General features: G+C 39.9%; 1 protein-coding gene across 1 annotated transcript; it reads left to right on the top strand.

Annotated features, from left to right (window-relative positions):
* Positions 1–6,886: 6,886 nt before the first annotated feature.
* Positions 6,887–7,861, top strand: LOC150088742 (beta-1,3-galactosyltransferase 5-like). The gene has a single exon (XM_090370298.1). It carries the CDS (start codon positions 6,887–6,889, stop codon positions 7,859–7,861), a length of 975 nt encoding a protein of 324 aa, XP_090226424.1.
* Positions 7,862–10,722: the final 2,861 nt, after the last annotated feature.

Here is a 10,722-nt window from a genome sequence, read left to right as displayed (position 1 = left end):
ACAAATAGCAGAAATTAAAAAATTTATGAATTATAAAAAGTCACAAAACATGATAAAAATGACAAAAAAAGAACAGATGAAAAAATATAAAAACTGACAAAAAGTATAAAAATGAAAAAACTGCGATATGAGAAAGAAAAATTACGATATTCAGAAAGAAAAGAAAGAAAGAAAGAGGAAAGATAGGGAAGATAGAAGGGGTCATGCTTTTTATCAAAAGCAGCCTGAGCGCGAAAAAAGAGCTTCTGCTGAGTCTTAAGATACATCTACCAGAATAGAATCTGTGTAGTGTGAGTTAGTTGGAAACACAGAAACAAAGAGTAGGAGCAATCTAAATTGTGAAGAATATGACGAGACCAGCATATTGTGAAGAATATGACGAGAGTCTTTACATGCAGATGGCAAGCAAGAGTGAATGTCTTATTACGGATGACTTTAATCCACCCAAGATTGATTGGAATAAGTGGGAGCGAACTCACCGTGGGGTAAAACTTTTAAAAATAACTTAGATGATTATTATTTGTACAAGCATTTTAGAAAAAAGTACTAGGGCCGAGAATATTCTTAACCTCATGATTACTAAAGATTCAGATGACATCACAGGGCTTAAATTACAGGAACCATTGTCAGGAAGCCATCACGCAATCGTCAGTTGGAAGTTGAAGAAATACGTTGCAGTAGTTAAAGGTAAAGGCACGGGTTTTAATTTCAGAAGAGGGGCTTTGATAGCTTAAGGAGCTATACGGTATCTGCAAATTGGGCAGATTGCCGAAGGACGGCAAATACATTTGAATTACGGAATACCTTTAAAGCAAAATCCATAGAAGCCATGAACGCATACTTACGTTTAAAAAATATTGCAGGAGGGGGACGCTAAAATGGATGGCTGCAGAGCTGGCTGGTCAAATAAAGTATAAAACGATAGCATGGGACATTTACAGAGCGATAAAAAGTACTGAAGCCTACAACAGGTGCACGTTGATCTGTAATAGTTCCTGGGGACAGATGTCTGGAATATGATACTGGACGACTGGCTCCTGAGGGACTACCCACACGCTACTCAGCTTTCTTAAGCCGACGACATGGTTATCATCATCGAGGGCCGCACCCGCGCCACCACAGAAACCCAGGCTACAGTTGTTCTCTCTGCACTGTCCGTATGGGCCACGGAAAATAAACTCTCAGTCTCCACTGAGAACAGCAAAACCCTCCTATTAAAAGGCAAACTAGACTTCTCCAGACCGACTACCATACCTTTTAATAGCCGCCCACTGAAAAACTACCGATATCGGTGAAGTACCTAGGAATAATTTTGGACGACAGGAGAACTTTCATCCCCGATATCCAAGCTATCAAAGAAAAGATAAAAAAAAAAAATAACATCACAATGTTAGCACGCTTTACCCGCAAGGACTGGGATCTTAAAGGACGAACTCAACGCTTTTTCTATATTCAGGTATTTATACCAATTGTCACATCACATATGGAGCTGCGGTATGGTACCACCGAATGACATTAGTGCATGCTCAACGTAAATTAAGCAAATTCAGCGACTACTACAAATGACCTGCGAATGCTACTACAAATGACCCGCGCATGTAGAACGACATCAACTGCCGCCCTACATCTACTAACAGGCTGCCTCCCCTTGGACCTCCACGTCGCTTTTTTCGAACTCTGTCATGCCATTAAGAAAAATAAGGAAGCAGAATTCCTCGCTATTCAAACCCGTACCGATACCAATGTCCAACAGGAACACAAACGTGTGTGGCTAGAACTGATAAACCTATGGCAAACCCGCTGCAATAACTCCACAACTGGTGCAACAACTAAACTTTTCCTGCCGATGTAATCTACATCAACAAACAACGTTCCACTTGGTTCTTCCCTAATGTCCATGCTTCCTTCCTATTAACTGGCCACGGGTCCTTCATGTGACGCCTTCTAGAGTTCGGCATAGTCGAGGATGCCCTCTGTACCTGCGGAGAATATGAAGACTGGGCCAACGTGATGCACTCATGAAACGTATACTTAGACCTTAGAATCCAACTGCTCCTAGACCTCTACACTACATCACTTCGGCCAGAAACCAAGTTACTGGAATCTAACTATGCTTTTCGTGCACTAACCACTTATGAAAACGAGGTTTTTCTTCGTCGCTGCAACCGTCGTCATCACCTGCAACCACCCGAACACTACTCCTGGATAATCTCCTCCACACAGCAACTGGAAACCAACACCGGAAACTTCCAGTCATGAAATTGAAAATTGAGGCCAGCCCTGCCGACGCCGCTATGTGATTCTCCATTGTGACGATCCTGGACTCTTTAAATTGAACTTTACCTGTTCTCTTCTTCCTGCCCACAGTCTCTCCAGGACTCCCACGACTGCACCTAGCACTCTTCCTGCTCCTTTCGCCTGGGAGGATGCCTACGCTCTGTCATGCCCCGCTATCTTGCCTGTCTTTCACTTTCCTGTCTCTTCTCTGCTCTTTCCTTGGCTCTCCCCACTCTCGCTCCTGCAGGAGTATGAACGGCTCGCCAGATATATTTTACTCCCTTGTCCGGCTCCTCGTGCCAGTGGACGGATGCTGGGAGGCTCCTTCCTGGTGATCGTGCCTCCCAGTAACGAAGACGCCAGTCAAACAACACACCACTCCCACAACTCTCACTGACTTGCTTTGCAATGTTAACAGAGTACTTATCGCGGATTTGTGGGAAACCACGGGAACCGCATAACAATAACACAATGTTCAGTATATGTAATAGTTGACATCTGCGAGGGTAGCACAGTTGTATCGTCAATGCCTTCCCCACGCCGGGTGGGGGATTTAAGATCGTGACAGTGTCTCTCTTATTAGCTTTTTGTACGATAATATCCCACTTTTCCCTTAGTTTACGTATGTTGGACAGCTGTTGTCTACTTGTGTTTGGTTGAGATAATTAATTTACGGTTGGTATCTCAACCAAGCATGAGTAAATAACAGCTCTCCAACATCCATAAACTAACGAAAAACCGGGATGTTATCGCACAAAAAGCTGATAAGGGAGCACGATCTTAGATAAAAACGCGTACATAGACAAAGTGCAATACAATAGCTCCAGATTAAAGAATAAACTCGACATTATTTTAAGAAAGCTAAGAGCCAATAAGCACGTGTGGGGGGATTTTTGTTTCCTTATTTTATCCTTTTTATTATTATCTTTCTTTGTCTTATTATGCATTTAACTCAGGTTTTCTTAGGTGCCCTCACACCTACAAGACCCCACTCTTTGTCACCTGACTGCTATGTCTGCAAATATCACAGAAGCTTCTCAATTTCTTGAGGGTAATTTCCATTGATTCCCCATAATCAGAAACCAGGACTCTTTCGCCTAATTGCGGGAGAGCAAGCTCTTAAAGAGGCAAGCAAGGCGTGTGTTGATTAGATTACCAGGACTCAAATGAAAGCAAAACATGAAATTTATTACATACACATATACAACTGAATAAAAGAAAACATACGTTCCTAATATACAAAGTCGACTCAGAGGTACTTTGCATAATCATTCTAATTTCATATCCATTCACGTGATAAACTGAGTTTAGCATTATATGAAAACCCCTGATTCATTCTTCTTGCTCGAATTAACTCCTGACACTTATACATTCACTATACTCATTTCATTACTCCTGGATACATTTCCGTTTCTTATATTAACACTCAAATATACTACTTTCATCATTATGCTCTGTGGTCTCACCACTCTGTTACAATATACTTGTAGACCAGTCTTAACTTTCCTAAAGTCTCTACTTGTCATTCAGATAAACCAACCATCTTCATCAATAAAACATTACATTCAGAGTTTCTCATACAACTTACTTGTTTATAACTTTAAAACATATTCAGAATCTTTCTTGGTAAGTTTACTACCCTTCCTAACACATTATATCTGTTATATCAATCTCATCTACTATTCATTCCTTAGTTTCCCTTCCATTATACAGTAACCCCCTTTAACCTAATAAACTCTGTTAGTATTTCTGCTTCAGAGATAAATTTTCGTTCTCTTTATTTTCTAGTACTACCCCCTTTTCATTAATTATTACACTAATTCACTAACAGTCCTTGCTAACTTAGAGTACTTAATATATTGCTCACCTACTTCTATCTTTTTCTTTCCTTTCCAGGGAGGTTTCAGGTTTCCTTCTTAAGCTATCTTCTATGGCTCTCCTTCATCTACTTAGTCCTGTATCTGCTTCAGATAAATTTCCGGAACTCTAGGCTGCATGGATCTGGTGTCCTTTCTCCTGCTTGAATGCGCAACTCCTCCTTTACTAAAGATCATTCTGATGCATCTTGCTCCCAGAGGTCGTTACCTTTCCTGGCACACTTAACTGTCTTTCATAATCCCGTTTTCTCATCATCCTTGGCCTTCCCGTTACTTCTACTCTTAACTATTTGCCCTGTTACTGTCTAAGCCCCTTTCTATCACGCCCTACATTTCTACACTGCCCGACTTACTTTATTTTTCTCTCCTCCGTCTTCTCCCCCCTCAAACTCCTTCTTTCTTGTTTTTACGAGAGAGGACTTCATTCTTTCCTGCGCTCTCTCTTTTTGTTCCCTGAACTCCATAGCGCCCCTTTTGATTGGCCCATTCGGGATTTCAACCAATCTTCCCCTTTCCATTTAAATTTACGTTCCGTTTCATTCGTTAATATTAAATTCCCATGCTGTCCCTTTAGCACGCGATACAACCTCCCCTTTGAATATCTTTACTTTCTTCCCAGGCCGTATGAACCTTTGATGTCGACCGGCCACCGCCACAAACACTCATTTCCATCTCACTCATTTCCTTCTAAAGAATACGAAACTTTCCAACACAGACAGCCAGACGCCAGTCTTAATTTGAAACCGAACATTTGAAGTGCACCTACTTCCTGTTTAATCTCACGATGTAACCGATCAAAGGAAACGCTTCGACTAATCCGGTCTCCCGTCCTATTGGTTGCTCCCGAGCAACCCCTTTCCCGCAGCATATACATACCCGCAATCACAACCCTCTAACGGATTCAGCCATTACAATTATAAAATTAAAATCAATTTATAAAAAAATTTCCAAAAGGAAGCACTTGTTATAGAATGATGTTGCCGGAACACCACATTAAACGTTTTAAATACGAAACTTCCAACAAACCTTTCCATCATTTGGAACCTTGTGCCTGTCAAGTTCAGGGAGGCGAAGGCTCAGTATGAGAAAGCATTGATAAGAGAGGAAAGAATGCGGACAAAGAATGTTTCATGTATGTGAAAACATCAAAGAAGAAAGATAATCAGATCGGACCCTTGTGCATTGGGTGTGGGAAATTCTTAGATAACCCAGTTAATGTTGCAAATGAACTGAATAAGTAATTTACAGCGATCTTTACTGAAGAATGATCCTTTAAGCCGAGACGAGGCTGTGTGAATGAGGCTGATCCATATAAAATTAGTGATGTTGTAATTAAAGATGATTGTTTATTAGAAAAACTTTTGAGTAAGGCCAGTAAAGTGTTGATGGCATATCCGGGTAGTTTTGAAGGAGAACGCGGGGAGTGTACTGAACCATTGAGGTTAATTATGAGAGCAGCTTTGGACTCACCGGAGATTCCCTTGGATTGAAGTGCCAATGTATCGCCAATACACAAAAGCGGCTCTAGGAGTTCAGTGCAGTGAGTTGGTAACTACAAACCGGTTAGTCTGACTTCAATTGTAGAAAAAATCTTAGAAGCAATATTCAAGAGTGCAGTCCAGGGACGTTTCGATATATATGCCATTCTGAAGGACACACAACATGGCTTTGTTAAGGGTAAATAATGCCTCACTAATTTAGTAGGCTATTTTGACACACTTACTCATGAGATGGATTTAGGGAATAATTTCGACATAGTTTATTTGGATTTTAGCAAGGCATTTGATTCGGACCTTCATGAGAGGTTACTGTATAAGCTTGAACAGGTAGGAACTACTGGAGAGATTCCAAGATGGATTGTTGGGTGGCTACAAGACAGAACGCAGAGGGCTGCTAAATGCAAGGTCACACACTTGGCGATCAGCAACCCGCAAATAGATTATAAATTTTGGGGCTTGAAATAAAAACAGTGGATGAAGAAAAAGATCTGGGAGTTACAATATGGGCAGATATGATATTTTCGGAAAATTGTAAAGAGGCAGCCAGGAAAGCCCATGGTGTCCTATCGCTGATTTATCGAATGTCATCTTGTAGAGGTAGGGAGGTCATAAGCCCACTGTACAAGGCAATTATAAGACCCCATTTGTAATACTGTGTTCAAGTATGGAGTCCTCATCTGAAAAAAGACATCAAGCTTCTTGAAATGATTCAAAGACGGATAAGAATGTAGAGATCGGCAGAAGGACGACCGCATGAGGAAAGACTCCGATTATTTGGACTACAGAACTTTGCAACCAGGCACCACCGAGGTGACCTGATTGAGTTTAGCAATGCTCTGAGAAGGATTAGTAAAATGAATGAATATGGAATTCTCATTGCTATAAAGAATTTCAGATCTAAGTGTCAGAAATTCAAATTACAAAGCTTGAGGTTTATTGCAGGCATTTTTCTTTTAGCTAGCGAATCGCTGATTGCTGAACAAGTTGTCCTCGAAGGTAGTTGAGGGCGACAGTTTTAATTAATTTAAAGTGCAACTGGATACTTAACTGTGGGAAGAGGAAGATTGCAAATAATTTATGTTTCCTTATTTACTTGGGTGTTTTTTTGCTAATGAAAATTAAATGATCACATATTCTAGACAAATGCAATTTGTAATCTATACATACACACAAACACACACCAAAGTAATTAATATTATTTTATTTTCATTTCAGAATTGAAGAACGGAAGACATGGGACGTAATACCCGAAGGATTATTCTGCTCTGCGTCATACTTGTTTTTATCCTTTGTATCTTAAATTGGAAAAATAATATTATGCAATATGGCACTTCAGTGATCGGCTTCAAGTATGTATCCCGATCTGTCCAGGTAACTCACATTAACGTTTCCGAAACCTGCCGACGTAATAAAATTCCACCATCTGTAGTAACGTACATTCATTCTGCCACCGATCACTTTGTCCACAGAAGGATAATTCGGTCCACTTGGAGCCATCCTGAAATGATGGACAGATTCCACTTTGCCACAGTGTTTGTAATGGGTCTGACGAATGATTCTCATGTTCAAAAATCGATTGACCAAGAAAAGCGAGCATTTGGTGACATTGTCCAGTTCGATTTTCTGGACACTTATCGAAATCTGACCTATAAGGCTCTTGCATCGATGAAATGGGTTCTCGATCACTGCTCTAATTACACTTATGTTTTGAAAAGCGACGATGATATGTTGATTAATATATTCAAATTGTTTGACCTCCTGCGCAGATTGTTTGGCTCTGAGAAACTTGGAAAAAATCTATTATGTTGTGAATTTAGAAGACCTGCTGTTGTACGAAACAAAAATTCCAAGTGGTATATAAGTAGAGATGAATATCAGAGCAACGTATATCCATCTTTCTGCTCTGGAATAGCTTATGTAATGTCGCCAGAGGTCATTGAATCCCTTTACAATGCTTCATCCTCAGTACCTTTTTTTCGGCTGGATGATGTTTATATCACCGGTTTTGTAGCGGCTCAAGCGAAAGTTGGCATAAAGTCTATTCGAAATAGATGCCACACTGGTGGAACGTTTGGTGATGACCTAAAGAAAAAGATTGTCAATGGAGAGCATTTGATTTCTCACGTGAATGATGAGATGGGCTTGTCTAACAGATTGCTGTTATGGGAGGAAATCGCATCTTTGAATCTTGACCACAAACTTCCATGATAAGTAAAATTGAGAAATCCACCTGTTGAAGGTTAAAATATTAATCAGGAGAACGAAAGCGACCATGTTCTGACCAGCTCCTGAAGAACAGTCATTTGTTGATAATATCCTTCCCATGTTCGTTATTTAAAAATATTAAGAATGACTATGATATAGTTCCCAAGAACTGAAGAATAGGGTTGAGTGTGGTTAGCCTTAGATTTAGATTTTTTAGGTGATTTATCTTTTTTCTGAAACCGAGAATTATGAAAATTAATTGTGAAGAAGTATTTATGTTTTAAAATTAAACCATTCTTGTATAATGAGGCTCAAATCAAACGAAGATACAAAAGCGAAAATAACTTATAAAACATTTTGGATAACTCGAATTCTGTACGGTTAAGTGGAAAAGAATAACTGTTATAGAATTTCTATAATTTATCTTTGTATACAGAATACATAAAACACGAAAATTTTAAATATTCTGAAAATGCATCAATTTTGTCGAAAGTAAAAATTCAAATATTATCAGGGTGTCGACATAAAAGAAACAAGGATTCATCCAATAAGAAACTTCATTTATTAAAAACCTATCAGTTTCTTGGCTAAAATTACAAGCAAAAAATGTAGACAGTACAATCCTTGCAGTAAACAAATTGGTGCACGAATGATCAGGTCATCATCCTCGTCCAAACTGCAACTATCAGAACCTTTTATGCAATAAATACACTGTGTTACAAAAAGTAACTGGATATCTAAATATTACAAGGGACCTTTTGTTTATACAATGTTTATTAACTTTTTGGACAACCTGTACCTTAAATGCACTGTACCCTCTTGATGTCTGTCCATCTTCATCTTATGGTCTACTGACTGCAAATCTGATGGAAATCTTGCAAATCGCTTGGAATAATGATAATCAAGACACTATTATACAGAATTGTTAAAATTAAAGTATCCCAATGTTGAGGGCTCTGGGCGAGTTCTAAGGCTCGCACTGAAGAGAAATTTGGACAACAGGTACAGTAAAGAATGCGCTCGGCATTTATTTGAAAATAAATAACAAAACTTGTCACTATATGGCACTGTGGCAATACAAATGACTTGAACAGCGCTACAATTGTTCAATGTGTCCTCAATTTTAGTCAACAACAGTTTCCATTCGAAGAACAGCATTTGGAACAGCGGAACGTAACGTGTCAACTGCAATAGCCAGCACATAGACGTCTAATGCTGTCCTTCAGATCTGCCAGAGTTTGACATTACGATACATCAGGTCCTTCAAAAAACCCCACAACCAGAAGTCGCATGGGGTGAGGTCCAGTGATCGGGGTGGCCGAGTTGTCTGGAAACAACAGCTGATGACCCGTTCGTCTGTAAAATGTTGCCTTTGCAATCTTTGGACATAACGGTGGATGTGAGGTGGCGCACCATCTTGCATTGAATATGTTATCCTGAAGGCACCCACATTGTTGCAGCTGTGGTATTGCGAAATTTGCCAACATTTCATAAAATCGCTGTCCAGTGACGGAACAGGTGTGGGGTCCAGTTGGTGTTACCTGTTCAAAAATATATGGCCCAATCATGAACGTGGCCGTAAATCCACACCACACTGTCACTTTTGGATAATACAACAGGACAACTTGCATAATTCGAGGGTTTCTGTTGCCCAAATGCGACAGTTGTGTGTATTCACTTGTCTATTTAAGCAGAAGCGGGCTTCATCACTCCAAAGGATGTTCCATGGCCAAATGATATCCACTGTCATTAATGCCAGAAACTGAAGTGCGTATATGAAACGAATATCTGCATTACCATGCTTTAGCTGCTGTAGAATGTGCATCTTGTAAGGATAGTACCGAAACACCTGACGCTTTACTAGCCTTACAGTGGAATACGGCATGTCCACTTCACGAGATACAGCTGGATTTATCCAGCTGTTTCTCGTGAAGTTATCAAGTCAATCTCCATGTGGAGATTGACTTGATAAGTCCACGACAGCCATAGCCACATGTTCAACACGAGAGCAGTCCACTCGTTTTCGACCTCTACCTGGTTGAGCACCAAGGTGTCCTGTCGCTTCAAATTTCGCAATCATTTGGCGGACAGCACAAACAGTCATAGGTCCACGTGGGCCTTCTGACGCCGGAATTCTCTTATAGCCGCAGCTGCATTGCTGCTGTTCTGATGGTACAGCTTCACTAATAGCGCCTTTTCTTGTAAGGTTGTTGGCATTGCTGCTGCTGTAGTGCAGGCAAACATCTACTGTGTGATTTTGAAGAGACTGCTTACAATGCTTCATTCTGAATACCTTTCTTCTGGGTGGAGGATGTTTATATCACCGGTCTTTTAACTCAAGAAGAGAAAGTTAATCGTAAATGTATATCTCAAAAATATGTTTTAGTACAGGCTGAGCTCAAAAAGGAAGAGATTATCAATGGACATTATTTGTTTACTCACATAGCTGGTCACAAAGGATTAGTCGACAGATTAACATTATGGGAAGAAATTGAATTTCGAAATCTTGATCACAAACTCCAGTAACATTAAACTGAGACATCCACGAGTATTTAAGGTTTATATCTTAGCAAAGAAACCTGAACACAATATAAAAAGCATCTGACAATAATCTCTTAGGTTCGTGTTTAAGAATATTGATATTGAACATGGCCTGGTTCCGAAGAACGTGAAGAAATTTTATTGCATGCAGTGACGGGTTTAAAGCATATTATCGATGCTTAACGTGAGTGCAACGAATACTACAGCATTTAAACCACGTCGAAGGCGATTACGAGAAGGTCAAGAATTTGGGACTGACGAGCGACAACCTGCACTGCCAAGGACACTACTCCAGAGCAAATTGTAAATTGCATCAGCCTTAG

The sequence above is a fragment of the Mastigoproctus giganteus genome, chromosome 3 (assembly GCF_048544385.1).
Source record: "Mastigoproctus giganteus isolate SK-2022 chromosome 3, ASM4854438v1, whole genome shotgun sequence".
Lineage (NCBI taxonomy): Eukaryota > Metazoa > Arthropoda > Arachnida > Uropygi > Thelyphonidae > Mastigoproctus > Mastigoproctus giganteus.
The sequence above is the reverse complement of the archived record's forward strand: the minus strand, read 5'-3'. Positions and strand labels throughout refer to the sequence as shown.